This window comes from Ailuropoda melanoleuca, unplaced genomic scaffold (assembly GCF_002007445.2).
Source record: "Ailuropoda melanoleuca isolate Jingjing unplaced genomic scaffold, ASM200744v2 unplaced-scaffold7623, whole genome shotgun sequence".
Classification (NCBI taxonomy): Eukaryota; Metazoa; Chordata; class Mammalia; order Carnivora; family Ursidae; genus Ailuropoda; species Ailuropoda melanoleuca.
In genome coordinates this window covers 11,771-13,414 of record NW_023251870.1, presented here as the reverse complement: position 1 = coordinate 13,414, position 1,644 = coordinate 11,771, and the positions used below count along the sequence as shown (strand labels likewise).

The following is a 1,644-nucleotide window of genomic DNA, read 5'->3' as shown; positions in this document are numbered from 1 at the left end:
AAGGTTTAGACACCTAGGAGCAACAAGGAGCTTCCAATAATAAGTTTTCCAAAGCAGATGCTCTGAAAAAAGAGGGGAGACTCTTTTTTAAAATTTGCATTTGTCCTTACACCTCTCACCCCCTTTATCGCCTTCTTTCTCTTTCTTGTCCCAATATACTTCACCTCCCCTCTTAAATCTACATCCTCCTTCTACAGCTATGCACCTGCCATTTACGCCCCTTCTCTCTATCCCTTGCATTCTCTGGCTTCCTGGTGTTTCAGAGAAGTAAGGATCAAATCCTGCTAACTTTCTGAGCACAGATGAGAAACAAATGGATTTTCACTGCAGGAGGAAAGAGTGGGGCCATGTCAGAGGGCTGGGCTCTACCTTTTAGGAGAAAGAGGACATGGGTATTTGGAGATGCTAGGTGAGTAGTATCATTGGTTTGCTCTTTTGTTTGTTCTCAAGGTCTTGGCCATGGAACTCTGGAACCACACCTCCCTATCAGACTTCACCCTTTTGGGCCTGTTCAGCTACTCCACAAATGATTTATTCCTTTTTTCCTTTGTCTTTCTGGCCTCTGCTGTGGCCCTACTTGGCAACAGCCTCTTCCTCCTGCTCATCCAGGCCAACAGGCACCTGCACACCCCAATGTACTTTTTCCTCAGCCAGCTCTCCATCATGGACCTGATAGTGATGAGCTCAGTGGTGCCCAAGATGGCAGTCAATTTTATGTCAGGAAGTAAGTCCATTTCTAGGGGTGCCTGTGCCACTCAGATCTTCCTAGTAGTCATGGTCACAGGAGCAGAGTGCTTCCTCTTGGCAGTCATGGCCTATGACCGGTATGCGGCAGTCTGTCACCCCCTGTGGTATCCTGTGCTCATGAACTGGAAGGCTTGTGCTCTCCTGACTGTGGCATCCTGGATGGTTGGAGTGTCGGACAGTGTGATTGATGTGGGTGTGGTCTTCTTTCCCTTACTGTGGCTCTCTGGAGGTGGACCACTTCTTCTGTGAGTTTCCCGCCCTGCTGCACCTCTCCTGTGCTGACACATCACTCTTTGAGGATCTCATTTATGCTTGCTGTGTGGTCATGCTGCTGTTGCCCCTTGTGGTCATTGTGGCTTCCTATACCCAGGTACTCACAGCTGTCATTAGGATGCCCTCCATAGAGGGGAAACAGAAGGCTCTGACCACTTGCTCATCCCACTTGGCTGTGGTGGGCATCTACTATGGAGGAGCCATGTTTAGCTATATGCAGCGGGCCTCCAGTAGGACAACAGTGAGAGATCGAGCCACCTCCATCTTCTACACCATCCTCACTCCAATGCTCAACCCACTCATTTACAGCCTGAGGAATAGGGAGATAACAAGGGCCCTGAGGAAGATGTTGGACAGATGGGGAGTGTAGGCATGCCTGCCTTTCTGAGGTTTTCTGTCTTGGCCTGCCCCTTCCTTTGCAAGCTCAGGCTCTCTTGTGTCTCCTCTCCTTCTTCAGTACTCATTGGGCCTGTCTGGCTGTTTGGGGCAAGACTGTGAGCTGAGAAATCTGAAAATCATTTGGATGGAAGATGTCAGGGTAACAGATGGTACCTGATCAGTTACATAATGAATCTTTCCCCTCATTGAGCCACCACTATTTCCATGGAAAGAAGGCCCATAAAT

General features: G+C 49.0%; 1 protein-coding gene across 1 annotated transcript; it reads left to right on the top strand.

Annotated features, from left to right (window-relative positions):
* The first annotated feature begins 459 nt into the window (after nt 1–459).
* On the top strand, nt 460–1,390 carry LOC100473669 (olfactory receptor 2M5). Its single transcript, XM_034653296.1, is given in 2 exon segments — nt 460–950; nt 952–1,390. Coding segments are annotated over 2 exon segments (930 nt in total).
* The last annotated feature ends 254 nt before the right edge of the window (nt 1,391–1,644 follow it).